Source organism: Lasioglossum baleicum, chromosome 4 (assembly GCF_051020765.1).
Source record: "Lasioglossum baleicum chromosome 4, iyLasBale1, whole genome shotgun sequence".
Classification (NCBI taxonomy): domain Eukaryota; kingdom Metazoa; phylum Arthropoda; class Insecta; order Hymenoptera; family Halictidae; genus Lasioglossum; species Lasioglossum baleicum.
The window spans coordinates 16,380,820-16,402,029 of NC_134932.1; the positions used below are offsets into that span (position 1 = coordinate 16,380,820).

General features: G+C 37.8%; 1 protein-coding gene across 7 annotated transcripts in view; it reads right to left on the bottom strand.

Moving 5' to 3' along the window:
* The window catches only part of LOC143207936 (protein trachealess-like), a 231,661-nt gene that overhangs the window by 156,729 nt on the left and 53,722 nt on the right, over nt 1-21,210 (bottom strand). For 6 of the 7 annotated variants that reach the window (XM_076421868.1, XM_076421867.1, XM_076421871.1 and 3 more), the window contains exons 2-3: nt 19,364-19,396; nt 315-362 (exon numbers count right to left, since the gene is read on the bottom strand). In XM_076421868.1, coding sequence (XP_076277983.1) covers nt 315-362; nt 19,364-19,396 — 81 coding nt within the window. The remainder of the gene's footprint in view (nt 1-314; nt 363-19,363; nt 19,397-21,210) is intronic. The other variant, XM_076421870.1, reaches the window with a different exon arrangement.

The following is a 21,210-nucleotide window of genomic DNA, read 5'->3' on the forward strand; positions in this document are numbered from 1 at the left end:
CGAAGAAGTATCGTTCCGGGATGGAACAACTAAGGTTCACTCTGCCAAACCGGCACAACATTCTTCGCGAGAATGCTGGTCGGTATCGGTCGGTGCCGGTCCGTGCAGTATAGTGTGAACAGTTCCATTTAAAACGCCTGTTTCAATATTTTCAGTATTCAAGTTCCAATAGTTTCAATATTTTGTCGCATCGTGCCGGTTGCCGGTCTATGCCGTTATGGTGTAGATCGACCTTAATCCGAACTGTCACCGATCACGGAGAACACGACACACTGAATCTTCGCCGAGTTACTCAACATCGTAAACGTACTCACCGTGCGTTGACAGAGGTAGGATTTCCGACATCGTCCATGGACGGTTTCCTAGAATGAAACCACGAATGAAATTCGTTATTGTTCGTCTGGAGCTGCATAATGGCGGGGTATTTATAGGTGTTGTACAGATTCGGCGTTTGCCACATTCGACTGTACATTTGCGTGTCCATTAGTGAAATCTTTCTAGCAAGCTCTTTCAATGTCAAAAACAGTTCCCGCCCAAAATCACCAGGCTAATAACCTCCAATCGTCACAAGGTCCACGATAATCATAAACAATCACAAAGTGAAACCAGAGGAACAATAAAATTTTTCAAAATCACCATTCAATTACAACGTCACTTCGACGCGTCTCACTTTACCGATTATCGAAATCACTGACAATCCCTTTAAATTTTGAATGAAAATTATTTCAGCAGTATCGTTGCAGGTGAGGGACACGTGGTCGTGCTGCAGTTCGGTTTGGAGTGGCGAGGTACAACCCCCGGAAGAGGAAGAGGGAAAGAAAGGGAGGACGCGAGTGAGATCAGAACTTTTGACAGGCGCAACACGCACGCGGTCTGAGGGCGTGTGCATAAGTGTCATCGAGTGGAGGCGCGTGGCAGCCTCATGCTCGGCCTTGCCACAGCCACCCCCGTCAAATATCATCCCCACCAAACGAACAGGATTGCTGCGCGCGCCCCACGGCATGCTTTCCTACCCCTAGAGGAGCGGAGCTGTGTTCAACCCCTAGCCTCCGCGCCCGACGGTTTCACGGACTATGGAAAGAAAACTGGTCTGTTTTTAATTGTGGGAGACTCCTGCAGCTTTTAGGTGGTGGAGGATGTGCTTAATCCTTCAACAATGACGTCTGTGCACTGCTTTATCGCGTACTTTCACAAATTTTTTAACACTTTTACAAACAACCAAAATATGACCAGGGTCGGTTAAATATAAACTTTTTCTCCAATTTTATACATTAGGGAGGCATATTCCAATTTTTATCGACAATTTTAAGACAGTGGAATGAAATGAAATCATATTTTTAATAAAAACAGCATTTGTAGATACAAAAGAAATGGAAATTGTACAAAATTCTATCGAATTTTATATTCTAGCCTTTTCTGAACATTTTAATAAGCCATAAATGCATTAAGGTCCGCAGTCTAATTATTATAATTTTAGTATTCCCCACTATTTATACATTTTTATATAAAATAAATAAACACTTGACTAAAAGCATTTCTCACCTCAACTATACGATTTGTTTTCATCACTTCAATATGAACGACAATACGAATGAACAACATTTTTATGAACGACAAACCATAAAAGAATAAATATCAGATGTTTTTGTAACGATAACATTTTTTCAAAGTTGTAGAAAAATTGTTCCCTTGTAAGAGTATAATCCAATTGGAGTTTAATCGATGATCTTCCCTTCGAGGTTCAGTAGAACTCTCGGATAGAAGGGTAGCGTCGTGGTTTCGTCACAGACACATACTCTACAATCGAGATAGGTCGTTTTATTGGCATCAGGGCCCTTCTGATCTCAGGCAAATGAAGATGGAGCACCGACTTTTTCGGTACCACGTTAACAAAGCTAGAGCGCCAACGTTTGGGATTACTCCTGCTCCAGCCAGTACTTTTGATACAATTTTTATTATGTGGAATTTCGAATCTATGCAGTCCGATAAGGATTGCATTTAAGTGTGAAATAAGTAAAAAATTTAGCATACTTTTCATGACATTTTGAACATTGATTTATTTATAAATAACTATAGTAGAATTAAATATAATAGTAGATTTAAAGACTGCAGAAAACTGCAGCTAAAATTTACTTGTGTACATGTTGAGTGTCTAAGCTTTCAGACAAATTAAATATGATTGCTAGCAGTTTTAAGCATCTTTTTAAAACTCTACTTAAAGTTTACCATTAAATAACTGAAATATACCTGCTGACGCATATGAAAATATAGCACATTGCATTTCACCCTCGTGTAAGGAATAATTAAACTATTTAATTGTAACTTCGATTTCATAGTTTTGCACTTCAAACGCTAATATCTTGAATTTCGTGAGGTTTCAAAGGGTTGTTATTTGAGAGAGAAAAAATTTTATTGTTATTTGAAAGTCGAAAAATTTTAATGAAAAATTGATTGGTCAAATAATTTAATTTATGTAAAAGTAGGTACTATGAAAGGTTTTAAATAAAAAAAATTGTAGTTTTAGTATGAATAATTTATCGTAATAAATTCTCAGTGAATAGTCAATTAATTTAATTTATGTAATAAATTCTAATATTCTAGACATCCACCGTCAATCATATCGAGATCTAATAATCGTTACGTGACGTGAGACGGAAAAACAAAACAAGGCACTTTCACTTGTTTAATAATGAAGCATGTATCTGCGTCCCATTAGCAAACGAGTGATACTTTTCCTACGAAAGAAAAAGTGAAGCGTAGCCTGGTTACACTAGCTCTTATAACTCCTTAACCGGCAACTAGTCCGGCTGGTAGACATCTACGAGAGTAGTTAGGAGCTAACCACTTTGACTGCCTTTTACGAGGACGTTTCCTATGCTATGTACTATTACAACACGATGATGCTCATTGCCACCGACTTACTTGTGGCATAAGTACTAATGAGTGAATTCGTTTATTCGTTTTTAATTACTGCAAAATGTTTCCTTAGACATCTTTGACATTGATAAATGACTCGCAGAGTCTCATACAACAGAACATATAAAAAAATCGTAGTCAACAAATTTGAAGATTCGATTTTAAATTAATAACTACTAGACTCCGGATGTTTATGCAAAATAAAAAGTTTGTGCATCAATTGCAAGACGCAGGAGCTAAATATAAATTTATATTCTTCATTAATAATTTTAATGTGGTGAAAATAATACATTCATACTCGTGAGTTCTTTTTATATTTTCACTGTTTTAAATCGAATTTGCTCATTTTTGTTATAAATGCATTAAAAATCCGGAGTCTAATACTTAAAAATAAATATTATCATTCAAATGTGCCAATACTTGAACTATGAAACGCTTGGGGCACATGACTATTTTTTGTAGAATTTTGTTTACGGTACTGTGATTCGTTATAAAGTGTACTATAATGTATAAATACATATATTTTGAACACTTTTCAAAGTTACCATCTCTCTGCGAGTAACGGATTAGTCACGTGACATTGTGACTCACGTACGAGTAGAGTGGGGAGACAAGTCTTAATCTGCAAAACCATGCAGTGTGCACGGATTTAATGCATTTGCGACAAAAATGAATAGGTGAAATACACAGTTAAGAGTGTATTATTAATTGGACACCTTAGATTAAATAAATAAATAAATTATTATTTTTGACTTACTAAAATAATGTGAACCAGGAATACATGTCGGATATCTTGAGATTTGTTGCTAGATAGTGCATCTTGATGCAAAATAAAAATTTGCCAAGTCAGTCATAAGGAACAGAAATTAAATGAAAATTTAAAGACGAAATATATTTTAATTTAATTTCTGTTTCTCACAATTGACTTGGCAAATGTTTATTTCGCATCAAGATACACAGTCTAGTAATAAATCCCAAGATGTCAACCATCGAAGATTCGTCGATCTGGCAGATCATAAATTCCCGAGAGACACGCTTCAAGCTTCAGCAGAATCGGGAACTAGCGTATACGGTTTCGTAAAAATGGATTTGGAGCAGATCGGGTCGTCCGGTAAGAAACGGCTCGCGAAATCCGCGAGGACGGCATTCGTCCATCGGCAGAGTAGACAAGAAAGAAAATCCTCGTCGGAGGGTTTCAACGGAGGGCGCACGTAAGTATCCCGATACCAAATTAAATGATAGGACTCGGTGCGCGCCGCTACCGGAGACCTGTCCTCATTCCAGCGCCATTTTCGGAAAACAGCATTTCATTGCCGCTCCGGCCGACGAAAAAAAAAGAGAAGAAAAGAAAGAACAACGACAGCCAGGAGAAAAGAAAAGCCATCGCACAGGGACGTACATAATCGCAGACAATGCGGTCCGTATACGGTGCAGCCGGGGCAAAAAGTTATTTGTCAATTAATACACGCGTACCGGTTCACCATGAATACGCATGGCAACGGAAGCTACCTAGTTAATGGCGGGGCTTATATTAAGCTGATGAGAAAAACCCAATACGGAACAGTGATTCCCAAAGTTTCAACATCTGTGTACCCCTTCTATCATTTTCGTAACACTGACTACTCCGCCTCCCCCTCGTTAAAGAAAAATCGGTAACACTTTAAATAGAAGAACGTACTTTGTACTAGTCAACAGTAGACTCCGGCTGTTTGTTGCACATCGAAGCACGAATGAAGGGGGGAACAGTCTACCCTCTTTCTGCCAATACCAGACGCATGCACGACAGGGACAGAACGCGTCACGTGAACCGGTCGCGGCGGATGCGTGGGGGATAGCGTCAAAAAAGGAAGGTAGAGTGGGGACACAGGAATATCTTCTAAATCAATTGACTGTATCGAAAAATATGTTCGACAAAACTTGTAGATCTTTACCACGCTTAGATTAGCTTGCCATGTCGTTGTTGTATGCGTCAAATCTTGTAATCGAAGTTTAAACCACTTCCCGATGAGCTAGAGACTTGAAACTTTAAACATAGCTCAGAACTGGATGACAATGCAATATTAAACAACAAATTAATCACACCTGGCCGCGCGACGTTTGGTAGTACGTCATCGCGTTCAGCGATCCCCACTCCGCGCGCCAGTGTTCCCTACTCCACTACGCGTTCTCACTCCACTGACCCACTTCGCACTGAAGTATGGTGTTCCGTTCATTTAGTTCCATTTCGTACAATTTTGGACTCCATCAAGAGACGTCGTCTCTCGGAGTCATCTCCTCATTCTACCTCGCGTATTTCCATATCTTACTATTTCATACCAGTATTACTATATCTTGCGTTCCATTTAAAAAAGATTAAAAAGTAGGAAATAAAAATATATATAAAAAAAACTTTTTAAAAACCACGCTTATATTAAAATGCACTAAAAAGGAGAAAACAATTTTTTTCCTGGTTCTCCCAAAAATTTAATATAAATTTATATAAAATCATGACATTAGTGACTATAAAAATAAAAGTATAGAGTGCTGAACTATATTAACGTATTCTTTGTGCGCGCGCTCCACGCTTTTATTTTTATAGTCACTATAATGTCATTTTATTTAAATTTTATTTAAATTTATGTTAAATTTTTTGGAGAACCAGGAAAAAAATTATTTTCTCCCTTTTAGTGCATTTTAATATAAGCGTGGTTTTTAAAAAGTTTTTTATTTATGTTCTATTACCTATTTCGTACAACAAACGGTTTCTGAAAAACTTGAGAAAAATGTCAATACACACTAGATGAATTCAAGCAGAGCATCATTTTCGTTTTACCAGCTGAACCATGTTAACAAAAGCAGTGTAAAAAAATGTATATGTACAAGAAATTTCTCTCATTTATTTTATCTACTAAATCAATATTAACAAATTAATAGCATGTCACGATTTTCTACCACAATTTCTGAAACCTTGAACAGCTCTTATATAATACGAGGTGTACCAATATACGAGGTTGTAACTAGCGAGGTTTTACTGTAATACGTTGATCAAGTGGCGGGAGAGCGAGGAAAGATTTTTACGTGGCCGGTGAAAAACCGGCGATCGGTGAATTGTTTCTAGAAGCACGGCTACTACAATGGAATGCTTTGAGAGGATCCGATGCCCGTTCGAGATCGTACCGGACGGATCTCTCGAAGCTGCCTCGTCAGGTTGATCTTCGCTGTCGATTCGACACGCATTTTTAGCAGCGCGCAGCACAAAGCGCTCGAAAATTGGCTTCACCGCGATACGCGTGTCCACCGTGAACGACCTTACGTCACCATCGTCTGATCGCGTTTCATTCGCGAGTTTTGCATTTAACCGCTTCAATGCGACGGATATTTGCCGAATAGAATTGTCGGGTGGAAGAAAGATGTGCTAAGTGATTCAGAAAGCGCATGCTGAAAGGTCCCACTGATTGGAAGGACGTATCAACTTTAGGGGATCTTTCGTTTTGGACGTTGCTTTCAATACTCTTCATAATTTTTTCGAGTTTGAACGAAGTATGTACATCACGTGGTTTGATAAATATTTATCATTTGAGAAATTCTTTGTTTACAAGCAGGTAGAGAAACAATAAAGTCATATTAAAATTCCAGTAATACGAAATAAAACGTTGCTTATAAAATTCATCTAACGAATGTGTATCTTCGAAGTTATACTTTGAAGTTGTATCTTTGTGTATAGTACTTTCTAATGGAATCAAAATTATTTTTTCTACAAAAATTGTTGTTCAAAATTTGGTACCGTTAACAAACTATCCCTAAACTGGCCTGTGCTTCTAAACGGTCTTTCATTAAGAGATGTCATTTTAAATTTCACGGTATTTTTTACCCGTGAAGATTGGAATTGTCACTCTTCGACACGTGGTTAGTGAAATTGTACAAAAAACAGCGTTTTTTATAACGTAAAATAACATTTCTTAGTGGAAGACCATGTATATTCAACATACCAGATGGAAATACGATTAAATTACAATCCTCTTATTTAAAACAATAAAATAATAGAATGCATTCCGTATGTATTAGTCGGCGAAGCACAAATGTCCGGATAATAGAACAGTTTCTCTTTACTGTTTACGTATTCGGAATATGGAGAATTTAGGTTCGGATAGTCGAGGTTCCACTGAGTCGTCAACCGGACAAGTAGGTATGCTCTGAATTATGTCACGTTTAGTCTCATTTTAATCAGAAACATGTCACAAATACTTTAGTACAAGTTAAAAGATAATTAAAACCAAGAAGGTTCGTTGGCTTACAAGGGAAGAACCCCAAGTGTCCGACTTCGATTTTGATCGTCTTTTGTGAGACGATGGTATATGGATCCCTAATGATGTCTGCAAAATATTAGGTGTAGTTACTTAATAATTTTAAAGATATAAACAATTGAACTTTCACGCAACCTGCTTACACAGCTAATGAAACTTCGAAAACTTGAGCTGCAAATCATGGTATATCAACAAGACGTGAAAGTTTAATTGTTTATATCTTTAAAACTATTGGGTATAACTACACCTAACTTGCAGACATCATTAGAGATCCATATACCATCGTCTCACAAAAAATGATCAAAATCGAAGTCGGACACTTCGGGTCGTTCCCATGTTAGTATTGTCCTAGCTATACATACACTGTTATACGTCTACGAACTTCTAAGCCCCTCGATGGATACACGGTAGTGGGGTAAGTTTTTCACAATTACCGTGCACATCTTTTTCACACATATCGAGTCATTGCCATAATATGTTCCACACGTTCACAGCAGTTAGTTGAATAAACGCTGTAACAAAAGTGGCATCGCCGCGAACCCCCGCCTTATTCTTCAAAACTGGTGTCTTCTGGCTGAAGCACGCGCATTTTCCATTAAAGGACGAGGGGACAAGAAGAACAACGCGAGTCGCGCGCGATTATATTAATTAGCGGATACCGTGAACCGGCCAAAAAGAAAATCCGCCGCGTAGCAAATATATCGACGAGGCTGGCCAGGAAAAAACCCGGAATGCAAAAGTCGCCGAGGTAAGGGAAGCGGTTTGGCACATTTTTTGAATCGCTGGAATGCCGATACAAGCTATTAGAGGGAGAGCGGGGCTTCTTACGTGGAATCGTTAACCTCGACGGTAGCCACCGATAAAAGACGTCTCGCGGACGAGCTCTGAATTAATGAACGTTCGGATGTAAAACTATCGCGCGGCTAACTGTCAGAAGAAACGAAAACTGAACCAAATAATGGCTGTAAGGGGATATTTTCACGGCTTCCGAGGCGAGGTTCTTCCCTCGGCAGCCTCATCGCATCGCTGCGACCGAGATTGTTCGACGAATTGTTCTTTAGTCGTCGAATCACCGTGCAAGTCCAGCATTCGAATGTGTCGGACTTTTGTTTTCTCTCATTCTATTTTCATTGCATCGTTTCTGGAAATCAATTGTTCGAAATACTAACACGAAAGTGGAAGGTAAAAAGGTGCGATACGAATGTTACATCCGAAGCAGACAGAATTTTATAGAATTGAAATCGAACTTGTGCAAATACGTCAGTGAATTTGGTTTAATGAACTATACTACAGATATGATACATGCAATTTGTTCTAAACTTTTACAAAGCACATTTAATGCAAGAAAACTGTACGTATATATATATATAACTTTGTAAATCCCGTCGGTGTTAACAATTTAACACAAAAAATTATCGTTTTGACGAGCACTAGCTTTGCATTAAACAGCACATTTAATGTCAGATATGTATTTGGATATGAATAATTGATACGTTTTGAAATAAAACGGACTAGAAAGTATAAAATCATTTTTCCTAGCCCCATACAGGTTCCCAACCCCATACAGATAGTCCTGAAAAAAATTAGTGATTGTGAATTTTTAATAGCTATAAAAATACTTGTAAGATTTAAAACGAAAAACGTGGGGCGCAAGATAATAGTAAGGAGTGTAGAGAGTAGCTGTGCCGTTGAGAAAACTCGCACAACAGTTCATATTCATGCATCAATTATCTATTGCATGCGCCCCACGTTTTTCATTTTAAATCTTACAAGTATTTTTATAGCTATTAAAAATTCACACAATCACTAATTTTTTCAAGACTATCTGTATGGGGCTAGGAAAAATTATTTTATACTTTTTAGTCCGTTTTAAAAACGTGGTATTGTTAAAAAATTTATTTTTATTTAAATAATTATTTTCTGCTTTTTAGTCTTGTGTGTATGAAATTTTTCAATCGATTTTAAACATTTTGATGAGATTATAACAGAGACATGTAGTAAATTTCAGACGGTATTGCGAAAGCGTCATATCGAAAACAAACGCCGTAGTAAAATGTCATAGATAAAGGTTCGACGGAGAATCTCGGTGCAACGGTTCTTTCGCTTGGTAAACAAACATTATAGTAGAATAATACGTAGTAACTTTTTAAACACCGCATAGAGCTCGAACGCACTCTGGAGTGGGAATGAGTCAGAGTGCGAACGCGTAGTGGAGTAGGGAGCGCTGTCGCGCGGCGTGGCGATCGCTGAACGCGATGACGTAGGTTTCGCGGGGAGGTGTGATCAGGTAAATATTCAATTGTTATTTCTCCGAAACCGATAGACTTTTTAAAAAAATTTTTTTTGAATAATGCATTGTCATCAAGTTCTGAGCCATGTAACCGATTTCAAGTCTCTAGCTCATCAGGAAGTTAGTTTAAAATCAATTGCAAAATTTGCCACCGAACAGACAAACAAACAAACAAACAAGAAAGCGAGCTAATAAAAACGTGGCAATAAAATACACGTAACTTAGAATATGTACCACAAGGATCGTAATTTAATACATTTATAATATCTGAATAATTGATAGGTTTTGAAAAATTCACGTAACTCTTTAAACCGTGTTGAAATTTAATATGTAACATAAAAAATGATCGTTCATTGAGACCCAATGAGTTGGGCGACTCACCGGAAGCAGCTACCCTGCGCGGCGGAACGTATTCGGAAAAGATGAATCGAAACAGATATGGCGATGAAGTCTGAAGCCGGATAGTGTTAGGAACGATTTCATCGGTTCTTCGCCACAAGGGTCAAGTGTACGAGACTACTGTCGGATAAAGAAAAAAGGTGCGCCAGCGCGGAGAGTGCGAGAGAGAGAGATAAAGAAAGGGAGCGTGTAAAAGAACGAAAGAAAGAGGAGTTTGTACGCGCGCGTGTGCCTTGTGGTCACCCGTGGGGCTTCCATTCAACCGGTGGCTCGGCTCGCCCACTCATTCCTTCATTCATACACGCTGCACGCGATTTGAATCGATAAGCAAACCACGGAAGCGAATCTTTCCTATTGGTCTGCCCGGTGACGCGTTAACCGCGCCTGTCGTCCAGTTTCTCTCGTCCTCTTGTTTCTCGGTTCGCGCCGAGAATCCGAACGCCGCTCCCTTTCAAACGCTGCGCGAATATGAAAAGACACTAACGTTTTTCCTGCAATTCTTGTGAATTTTTATTCAGCTATTCAAAGTTCACGATCAGATAAGTGGATTCAATCACACGGTCTAATTCATTCCGCGGATTATAGCATTCCTTCAATGTTCATCAATTTAGAAATGACTTATTAGAATAATAATTTTTAATATTTTAATTTACTATTATACATTCTCAATTTGATAAATATTTTTCAGTGTTTACGAAACATGAAATATTAGAAAGCCTGTTTTGTTATTTACGAGCAGAATGATCAAACAGAAAACAGAGGATGTAAATTCTTCATCGCTATCTTCACGATCTATTTGTTGCTTTCTTTTTCAGCATTATGATCTCCTGTTTTGTGCTTTCATCATTTAATTGTGTTACGTTCGCCATTATTTCGTCATTATTGCTGTTGTTTGTAGCAGACATTCATTTTAATTGGATGAACACCGGAAACGGGGTGATTCTACATAAAAATTAAGTCGAAAGTGTTGAATAAAATTTTTCAAACGAGGCGTCGTTTTTGAAAAAATCGACATTGAAAATCCGTGCTGCGTGCTTAACACTTATAAGAAGTAGAAACGGTACGTCATGAACAGACGCGTCACACGAGTCCTATTTAAATGCACGCGTGTTCCCAGAATTTCAAGACTCGATTTTCTCGCGCGCGTATAAATGGAAGCAGATATACAAATATTTTATTCTGCATTTTCATGTAAATTTTATTTGTACCATCGTACCACCAGTTACCGATCGCCCTATATAAACACGTCGGACAACAAGCAATTCATTTAATCACTTCTAATTAATGTTAAATTCGGGAAGTTATTGTCTTGAAATTATTACTATTAGGTTGGCAACTAAATTCGCGACCTTTTGTTTCGTAATTCTTTTATTGTATCATTATAACCTCATTCGATGACCATTTCTTTTGAACTGTATATCATTGGAAAGATCTGAATTTTGCGATTAATCTGATATAAAATACTCGTACTTAAAAAATATCTATAAATGACTTTGTTTGAGAAAATGTGGAGGCCGCGAACTTAGTTGCCAACCTAATAAAAATAAGACCAATTTACTTCTTGCCAGCGTACCAGTTAAGGATTAATGATTTCACGGAAATAAGGTTTATGTATATTGTACGCTTACATTTACGTTAATACTCGAACGTTGGTTACAAAAGAATAGAATTATCCCTTGACCAGGTGGGTCTCTCGCGACCCTAACAAAATTTCTGTGTACTAACTTCCGCTATCGTACGATACTTGCTAACGTAATACTTCTTTAACTTCTTCAGAACATTTGAATGGCTGAGAAAATTCATAAAATATTTTGGGGAGGTCCTATGATACTTTGTAATCCGAGTTAACCGTGCGCCACTTAAGGGTTAATTCGCCCTAAAACAAAGGAGTAACATTCCTAATTAGTAGATATCGTTCTAAATTTTCATCACGAGCCTGACTCGACGTTACAGTGCAAGAGACTAATCGGAAATTCGTGAAAACGTTCATAACCAGAAAACGCTGGATTTCCCAAAAATTCTCGAAGACCAGGCAGTTTCGGTGAGTACTCTGCTTTTCGTGAAGCGGTCTCTCCCCCTCCGAAGAATCAGAAGCGACTTCTGCGGGAGCCCGAACCGAAGCAGAAGAAGAAGAAGAAGAGGAGGAGGAGGAGGAGGAGGAGGCGAAGGAGAAGAAGGACGATCCGTCGAAGTAGGAACAGAAGTTGACGTGGAAAGACGAGGACACGGAGGATGAGGACGACGGTGGAGGCGGCGGAGGAGCGAGCACCGGCAAAAGGTGGAGGTGGAGGAGGCCAAGGTGGTAGGGTGAAAGGGTGAGCAAGGGGGGCTACGACCGGTCGGCTGGACAGACGCATGGACGGACGGGATGGAAAGACAGACAGGACTGGAGACCGCTCATTACGGGCGGCGCATGCGCGAGGAATGCGGCGGCTCTGGTCTCCTCGATACAATAAATATAGGATCGGATCGGATCGGATCGGCAGGCCGAAGCGAGAGGGAGACGGAGGCACCGGCCCGGCCGGGAGAGGGATGAAGATAGCCCGAGAAAGAGGGAGCACGAGGAGAGGAGCATACACCGCACCGGTGGAGGACGAGGAGAAGACGCGGGGCAACGTTCAGCCGGAAAGTAAGGATGAATCGATGAACGAATCGGCGGACAACAATGCCGAGCGTAGTAACGACATCCAGTTAAATCGAACGCCAGCAAAAAAATACGCTGTGGTTGTTTAAGAGACGGCTAACCCGGCCGGTATGCGTATATTCCTGTTTGCGACTCGATCCATCCGATCCGGCTTCCGGCAAAGAATCGATCGCGCCGCGCGCACGCAAGCCCCTGTTATTACGTCCGATCTCTCCGGCCACCGGTTTCGGTACGCGACTGATTTCTGATCGACGTTTTTAACGAGTGTAAATCATGGGGCCGATTGGTACCGCTCCGCGGACCACAGAAGTGGAGAGATCCTTGCTCATATACTCGATATGCCCGAGATTGTTGGTTTTAGGAATCAGATCGGCTGCGAGGTGTGGCAAACTGTCTTTCGCGGTTACATGCGCGCAAAGTAGTGTGCCCGAAATTTAATTATCATATACAGTGGGATTCCATTTGTTCGAACCAGCGTCGTAGGAATGGCCAATTTACAAAACTCGTGGCTGAGCTTCTATTGGGCGAACTGACTCTCGACATACACCGCCTATCTGAACAGATGACATATTTTTGCTTATTTTGTACTTACCACTTGCTAATAAAATTTGATTATAGTGAATTAAATCTAGTGGAAATAAACCAAATGAAACAGCAATGAATTAATGTAGTGCAATAGCAAATGTCAAGGAAAATATGTACCCTACGATTACTGTATACGTAGACTACAAATTTTATGCATTTTTAATAGATATAAATCAACTTTCTTTTCATTTATAAAATCGTTGTAATTATAACTTTATTTTTTGTATATAATATATATTGTAATTATAAATTATACATTTATAGATTGTTAAAATTAAAACGTATTTATACTTGCAACCCTGTACGAATTTGTGTTGCAATCCAATACAATACCTAGTGTTCATAAGAAAAATATTAATTATTAAATTAAGTATTCGCTTAAACACGAAACAGGAGGCACTTTTACGCGAGTATTCTCGAGTTTTAAATTTGAAAGAATGAAACTGTTTAAAATAATTTGTATGCACCAAGCACAAGAGAATTTATCACTGTATCATTTGATTCGGTAGAAATGAGGTCTCCGTCAAACCTTATTGATGATTGAATCAATTAAAATTGTCAAATCCGTGAGGAATGCCGACGGCAGGATCGCAACACCTGATTAGCTCAGTTTCGGCTGAAAAATTGTAGTATCACAATCAACGGAGTTCGGTCGACGTGGCGGTAACATCAATTAAAATCATTAGCCGATAAACTGATACCGTTCGAGATCCAACAAGAAGCCGAGGAAGGAACGATAATCTGAACACGTTTTTTATTCATTATCGATAATTTCCCTGAACAACGCCATTAGGCCAGTAGTGAAGCGCCCGTTGGTGAGCTAAAAGATCGCGATGCACTTGAAAGATGGGCGCCCGGTTGAAAATTGTAGGGAGCGGACGCGGCCGATGTATGCGCGATATAAACGCTGATCAATCAGCTTGGCCGAACATTTAATCGATAGTTCAATAATTATTAACCTGCTACGGAACGGGGCCCCGCAGATTGCCCGCTTTACGAATTCCCATCCTAATAGTTTTGTTTCACCACTTATAAATCACCCGTCTCTAACGATCTCTTTGAAAACAACTGTTCATTAACCGGCCGCGTACGTATTATTTTAACTTTTTAGCGACATTCTCTATTTTCTCAAAATGTACCTATCATCGATTAACATTCTTCTTTTCCTTGAAGGTGTCTGGTCAATTTGAAAAAATCACCGGGAAAATTCCTGTTCCCTTTTTGCACAAATGATAGGGAATATGAGGCAAAGACAGTAGAAATTAGTGAACAGTATTCTCTTATTGGTAACAATGAGAAACAATGGTAAATTTAGAGCATTTTGCATAACATTTACCTAATCTATCAATGACTTCAATTATAACATTAGTAAAAATTTAGCTTCTCAGTAAAGCAATTGTAAATTTATAGCAGTTTGCATAACATTTACCTAATCTTTCAATGACTTCAATTATAACATTACTAACAATTTAACTTTCAGAGGTTCTTATTCACCACCTAATTATCTCTTCTAAATAATTTCGTTTAAAACAATTCGTTTTATCTTAAACGGCCGACACTGGATAATGTTATTTGTACAAAGTGTTATTATAAATCAATCTATCATATGTATTTTATTTATATAATGAAAAAGTAGGGATTATATAATGTTTTACACGTAAGAAGTTAATTAAAGAAACTGGCTTCGGCTCGTCGTTAGAAGATTACGTCAAGTAGAAATTATAGGCATTAAAGTTTTCACATTTTATTTTTACGATGCCAGTATTATTAAATCGCTTTATTAGCTATGAATGCTCTGATTAGTTATGAAATCGTAAGACATACCCATGAAAAACATGTTACACACTATATACAGGGTGTATAAAAAGTAATGGACATGTGTAAAAAAAACATCCTGAAAAATCGTTTATAACGAAGAAGATTGTTGTTAAAGTTGCTTTTATTTCAACACCCACTACTCATCGAGAACAGAAAAAGTTTGTAAGCTACTTATCATGATATAAGCTACCACTACAGTCCACCTGACCGTGTCGATGAGACAGAACACATGATCGTGTAAAGAGAGACCGCGCGCAGCCGAAGCGACTGCGACTATCCGCGTCTCTTTCTTTCCCATGGGCTGTTCTTCCTTGCGCCCGAAACGTTCATTGTCAATTAAACCACTAAATACAGTTGAAATTGTATCGTGTTTGGTCTTATTTTAATCAGAAAAATGCTACAAATATATTGGTTCCCCACTTAAATCCACCCTTAACCATTCATGAAAAACCGAGGTGACAATCACAGTACTATTTTGATCGTGGTTGGAGTAACTTCTTCTCGTTCGCTGTCACGATTTCGGAAAGTGTGTTGTGTTTAGTGATTGCGTATAAGAAGCGCGTGGTATTTTGTGCTGTGAAAATTGGCTTCGAGAAACAAGCACATTTATTCCAACGTATTCGCGTGTGTAGATAATAGTGTGCTGTGGATCCGACCAGAGGAACAGAAGATTCTGAAAAATTTGTAAGCATACTTACAAATGTTTCATCGATACGGTCAGGTGGACCGTAGTAGTGAGCTTTTGTCGATACGCATGATTCCACACAATCAAATTTTGCAAAAACTTTAGCAGCTTACATCTAGATAACTATTTGTTTGCGACATATGGTTTCTTTCAAACTTATTCTATTCTATATATGTATATATAAATGATGTAAAAACAAACTTCAACCTTCGCAATGTAATGTGGGGTCTCAGACCCCAGCTTCAGATTTTTGAAAAGAATTTTTATATGAATAAAATTAAATCTGTTTATTTATTGTTTATCTTGTGTTATTCTTTATCTCAAATTTGTATTATGATAAAAACGAGACTATTTATGAAATTCATTTGTCGGGGTTTAAGAGACCCCACCTTTCTATTTATGTGTTATTAGACCTTACCTGGCGAGAGTTAACAAGAATTTTGTTTGGTATAAACAATTTTGAACAGACAGAATTTTCAAAAAGAATATTGTAATGCAAAGTTAATTTTTCTCAATCGTATTATAATGAGTAATTGATTGTTCAACAGGTATAATGAGCTCTTTCACATTCTCAAACTATATGTCCAAAATACCTTAAATAATAAAATATATTGTTCGGGGATTTGAGAAATCAGTTTTGTAAATTGGCAGCTATTAGTCTTGTTTTTATCGTATACTGAAGCGATTTGACAATTTATTTTTTCAACTAATAATTTAGTATACGGGAAAGCAAAATTTATTGATTTACTTGTCCACGTGTTACACATTTGCCTTGCTGTGGTCAATTCTAATTTGAAAGAAAAATATATAAACATTCTATAACATAGTTTAAAGGGGCAAAAGTCAAGTAATTTTTTATCGTGTTGTAGATTATAGTAAGCCAAAAATATTAATGAAGTTGTACTGATTCGAATTTTATGGACTACATTGAAACCTGTAAAAGATTGCAGAGTTAAAAACAGAATTGATAGCAACATTCCCTTCGTGTATTTAAACATTTATGCATATTCGTGAATCATCGAGGAACGTAGTTCGGAACGTGTAATCAAACGGTTACGCGATAGAGACATTAGCGAGGAACAGGAACGATTTATACCCTGGGAACGATCGAGCCGCGATTTACTCGAATGATCGAATTATAAAAAGGCGATTCGATGAATTACGAATGGCCGAATAAAATATGCGTGACCGGATATGGCGTGTAATATGCGTGGCCGTTCTTTTTCGCGATCGAATCGCGCGGACCAATTACGCTCTGTACCTACGTTTTGCGCGCGAAGATCCGTCGGCGTTTCATGAGCAAGCAAAAAGATCGAAAGATACGACACAGGCCCCGAGAGTTGATAACGTCGCGCCAGTTATTAATTATCGCGGCGGGTTCGGCTGTTCGCAATTAACGTCGCTTCGGTTTTAGTTGATTACGCCGACCCAGGTGTCATCATTAATTTATTTCCCTTCGTCCGTGCGAGCCATTTACAATGGATTTTCCTCTAGACGCTGCTGGAATTTTAAATTCTATATAGCATTTATTGTTTGTAATGCTTGTAATGTTTCTTTTATCTACCAAAATTCACAAATTAAATATATAAGATCTTCGAACACGTTCATCAACGTTATACATATAGACCCCATGACTACAGATTTTATACATTTATAACAAAAATGATTAAAAAAAGGATTCAAAATAGACAGCGGATTTTATGCATTTTATGACAAAAATGAGTAGGTGTAATTTAAAACAGTAAAAACATTAAATAGAAGAATTTTAAAATACTATTATATTCTTTTTAATCTATTAAACATATTAAGAAAGAAAATAAACTTCTGTTTCACTCCAGTTTGTCGCAATTCAGCTACAAAATTTTCTGAATCGAAATCCGAACCTCTTATGTCTGAAATGTCTAATGTGTAATATCTCTTAACATAAACAACTTTTTAATAAAATTATAATTATGTAACTGTTCTATTATACGTACTCCCATTCTCTCTGCTATATGAGGACCTCGATTATCCGAACGTCGTATGTCTGAAATGCCTAATCTCTCAACATAAGCAACACTATCCATTGTACAAATTTACAAGGCATTTAATCTAGTATTATAATTATGTAACTTTTCTGTTATACGAACTCTCATGTTTCCCTGTTCAGATAACCGAAGTTCCGCTATATTTTAAAATAGCCTAGCACGTTAGAACTATATCATGAATAGACAGCGGATTTTATGCATTTCTAACAAAAATAAGGTGTAGTTATTGTAAACTTAATTGTAAACTTGGAAGAAATTAAATATACTATTATATTATTTTCAACCTAATAAAAGTATATTAAGAGAAAAAATAAATTTCTATTTCACTCCAGGTTGTTGAAATCCGTGTAGGAAAATTTTATTTTGCATAAAGATTCGCTGTCTAGTCATGAAAGAACCGAATTCCCATTTTGCTATAGCATTCATCTCACAAAAGTGTAAAATAAAAATCCGGCGCTTATGGATAAACAAACCGCCAGACATTCTTCATTTGATCTGTCTCGATTGTCAGGAACAGAATTCCTCGCGGACAGAGCCAATAATTTACACGGATCCGTAGAAGAACGGTATAGGACCACCAAACACAGTCTCGGTTGAAAAAAAGTGGATCCGACGCCGCGGATAGTCAGAGCAGAGAGAAAGTATTCCGCGGAAAGCAAAAACTCGGCATCGACATGTCGATCGAAAGAAGTGTCGCTAATTTGATGTAGCCGGTGTATACGGTGGATCGTATGGCGGAGTGGTTTGGTCACTCGCGAGTTGATTTATACCGGTGGGCAAGAACCTCGTGGCAAAAGCTCGTTGCCTTGCTCATTGCTTTAGCGAGCGCTCCTCCGGCTCTGTACTCACTTTGAACAATGGAATTGCGTTCGCAACGTCAATCTCTCTGTATTATTCACCTCGCTCCTGCGCTCTCCTTTATATCCCTAGCCGTTCCCCTTTTCTGCCACGTTTTCTGTCTCTCCTTTTTGACACACCTCGCGTCCTAACGTCCATCTCTCATTCTCCTGATGTTTCCCTCTCTTTTCCGATTCCTTCCACCGTACCTTGGCCGTTCCGGCGAAACAGAAATAAATCGAAAGTACCGCGATCGTTTAAAACGGTGTTAAAATCATTCCTGCGGCTCCTTTTTCATCGAGTCTGACGCCTCTTACGCGTGTGTCTTCCATGTTATATTTAACGGTCCCTCTAATTTCACGGATATCAGTTCAAGGTTCGTAGGGAAGTCCGACCATCGAAGTGTCGGTCGTGTGATCCGACTTTTCTCATCATAATGATTTTATTGGCCTCGCGATCAGTGTGAGTCGGTCTACCTGTGTATGTTTACTTCACAAAAGGGACTGAGTGGATCGGTAGGTTCTGCTATGTTTGTTAGCTCGCCCCCTTTTTCGAATAGTTTAACGCTAGCTGTCATTTTGACGGGTTCTAATATTCTTAATTTACGATTATTAAAATTGTAAAGATGCTTCCCTGAGGAATTATTTACCAAATTTATTTCTTTGGGTACGTATTATTGGAAAAATAGCCAAAAATCTCGACAGACACATTCTTGTCATGTTTATAAAATAATGTGAAATAGTTATTTCTAGAATTCAAAAGTTAGAAATATCGAATATTTTGGATGTCAATATTGTACGTTGCAGCAAGGAATAGAGTTAATAATTGCTTATTAATGTTAACTTTGGTTGCATTTAAGCTGAAATCGTTGAGTCTTACCTGTCTGTCCAACAGAGAGCGTCATCTCGATACCTGAAACATCCAAAACACTTCTATTAGCTTTTCGTGTAACAATAATATTAAAAAATGAAAATTGATTTGTAAATGTTATACACATTTATAGTAGTTTTGCGTGTAACAATAATTTTTAAATATGCACAAATTTTTGTAAATTTGATTTCAGTATTATATGGATTATTTGTTTTTCGTCTAATGTGCCAACAACAAGTTAAACAAAAATATATTTCTTCTTTTAACAGTTATAATGAAATGAAAATAATATTTAACAACGTTTATTACGATTTGCATATTATTTCATACTGGATAAGGCAGTTAGCAGGGAAAACTAATTTCCATTTGATCCTATACTTCAAAGCTTAGGTAACTAAAATCAATATTTGCATACTCTTATCTACTTGGATTGAGTAAATATTTAAAATTATTGAACTATCAGTTTTCCGTAACACATTCAATTCTTCGTATCTCACATATTTGCACAAACCATAAATGGGGAGAATTCGTAGAGCTTAGCATCGGTTATAAGTGAGTAGTGTTAATTTGTTATGGTGTACGGTCTCCAAAGGGCTTCTTCTTACGCGAGCCTCGATGTCCAAAGGATGTATCGCAGCTTACAGGAAAAAGCTTTTATATGGAAGCCGAGAGGTGAATAAGATCGCCGTCGTAAATTGTGCGCGAGGCTAATCTCACGGTTGAACGCGGCCATAGACTTCAGTTCGTTTGAGTTCGTCACGTGTAGATGTCGTGGAAAAGTCCCCTAGTGAGTTTTGCAAGATTTTCACTCCGTGGATGACAAAAATATTTTTATTCAATGGAACTATACTTAATCAATGACTATTTACACCAGTATATTTCCATTCACGCCAGTATTTGGATAAATATTTCTTTTTCCATGACCTTGAAATTTGTTAATTTTTAATACAAGAATTATATGTATTAAATGTTGTATCGTCGGTCATCGGTGACAGCACCTAATATGTGTTAAGTGGAATTTCAATATGGACTTGAACAATGCAATGATCGAACTGATATAAGTAAACTTTTTATCAGCTTGGTAAATGTAAATTAATTTGATTGTTTAACAATCAAAATTATAGTGAGATTTAAATGATAGCTATAAAGACTAGTGCACAGAATTAAAATTTATTTGACGAATAAGACAACTATGTAAATCTCTAAAACGACGATCTTTTTCATTCTCCATCATAAACTAACATATGTAATAGCAGCCTAACATTTATTTTACAACACAAATTATTTTATTTTTCATCGATGAATATTTAAAGCGTCAGGCTAGTAAGCAACCTTGGAGTGACATTGTAGGACAAAGGGTTAACTTTTTAACTAAGGAATTTTTCAATTAAGACCTACTGAAAGACAAGTAGCACTGAGGCGACAAAAATGTTATCAAACTGCGGATCTATATGCAAAATAAAAATTGTTTGCATCGATTGCAAGGAATAGAAACTACATTGAATGTTATTTCTTCCCTTAACGATTTCAATAGAGGAGAAATCATATGTTGATATCTTCAATTTTTGAAATATTATATAGCGACCTCGAATGTCGAATTAACTCATCATCCCCAATAAAGAGGTTCGAGCAAGAAAAAATGAATTCCGACCGAGCTACATCGGCCATGTCACCGCCTAGCAGAACCTCAAATTCAAAAAGCCGTGGAACCCGAGGGTCAGGGAGGGTGGCGACAGAGAACGTGAGAATAAGATCGCAAGCGGTGTCGCGGATGAATCAGAAGGTGCGAAGAAAGTGGGGCCTGTCAGCGCGACATGATTTAAAGCCAAATATTACGACAGAAAGCACATTTCTCG